This window comes from Otolemur garnettii, unplaced genomic scaffold, assembly GCF_000181295.1.
Source record: "Otolemur garnettii isolate 467f Iridium unplaced genomic scaffold, OtoGar3 scaffold00057, whole genome shotgun sequence".
In the NCBI taxonomy this organism is placed as follows: Eukaryota; Metazoa; Chordata; class Mammalia; order Primates; family Galagidae; genus Otolemur; species Otolemur garnettii.
The window spans coordinates 9,561,554-9,562,687 of NW_003852452.1; the positions used below are offsets into that span (position 1 = coordinate 9,561,554).

The 1,134-nt window shown below is 38.4% G+C and overlaps 1 protein-coding gene across 1 annotated transcript in view; it reads right to left on the reverse strand.

Annotated features, from left to right (window-relative positions):
* Positions 1 to 1,134, reverse strand: part of IPO8 (importin 8) — a 96,055-nt gene that overhangs the window by 10,465 nt on the left and 84,456 nt on the right. The window contains exon 22 of the mRNA XM_003792483.3: positions 382 to 587. Within this exon, the coding sequence (XP_003792531.1) occupies positions 382 to 587 (206 nt within the window). The remainder of the gene's footprint in view (positions 1 to 381; positions 588 to 1,134) is intronic.

Sequence of the window (1,134 nt, forward strand, 5' to 3'; positions counted from 1 at the left end):
AAAAAAAAAAAAGAGAGAGAGACATTCTCTACTAATCTGTTGTACTAACACTTCTCTTAATCTAATGGTTCATTTAACCGATGGCTACTGCCCTCATCTAGGCTGTGAAAACAAACAAAAAAAAATGAAACAACAGGTTGCTAACTTGTGGTCAAGATCATTTGATTCTGTTACAAATGTATCTCCTAATGTGTAACATCCATTAGGCTCTACACACACACAAAAATTAAGTTTTAAATGTATGTCAAAAGGTGTACAAATCTTAGTTGATGCCATATGATATAATTAACAGGAAGTCAATCAAGTCCCAAATAGACTAATATTCAAAGAAAATGCATGCTCCGATCAATTCTAGCATTCATAGCAATTAGAAGACTTTACCGTTTTCTTCCACATCAGCTTTCTCTGCTTTCGAGCGATCTTCCCGGTTTAGCAGTTGCCTAGTAGCACAGACCTGCTTCAGGCCAAGAAAAAGGAAAAGAATTGAGGGAACAATCTGTCCCACCACAGCATCTACTGCGGGAGGTCGGTTCTGTAATTCCAAAAGAATACTCAGTCCTATTATGCACATCTTCCGGTCATGATGCCTGCAAATTTGAAGGGAAAAAATATGGACATGAGAAATGCAATAAAGGACAGATTCTGAAGATACTACAAAATGAAATGTCCCAGGTACACTCCAAGGTTCAGTCACTGGAATTATACCGAGATACCCCTATCTTGTATTATATGAAATCCTATGTAAATCAAATTTTATAAACCAATTACAGATTGCCTACAATTACCATGGTGAATCTTAATGCAGTACCAATTTATGATTAATATAAATGCTATATATGAGCCTTGGCATAATGAGTTTTATTAAAACAGGAATACCTGTGTTTGACAGCATAAAATTCCTATATAATGGCAAAAACAAACAAAGTTTCTTAGACTCTTCTGCCATTAGACTGATCCACAAGGCTTCTTGGCACATATACTCTATGCTAACCCTGGATGCTCAAAGTTGTTTTGAAAACACAGCATCGGCTCGGCACCTGTGGCTCAAGCAGCTAAGGCGCCAGCCACATACACCTAAGGTGGTGGGTTCGAATCCCCAGCCCGGGCCCGCCAAACAACAATGATAGCTGCAAC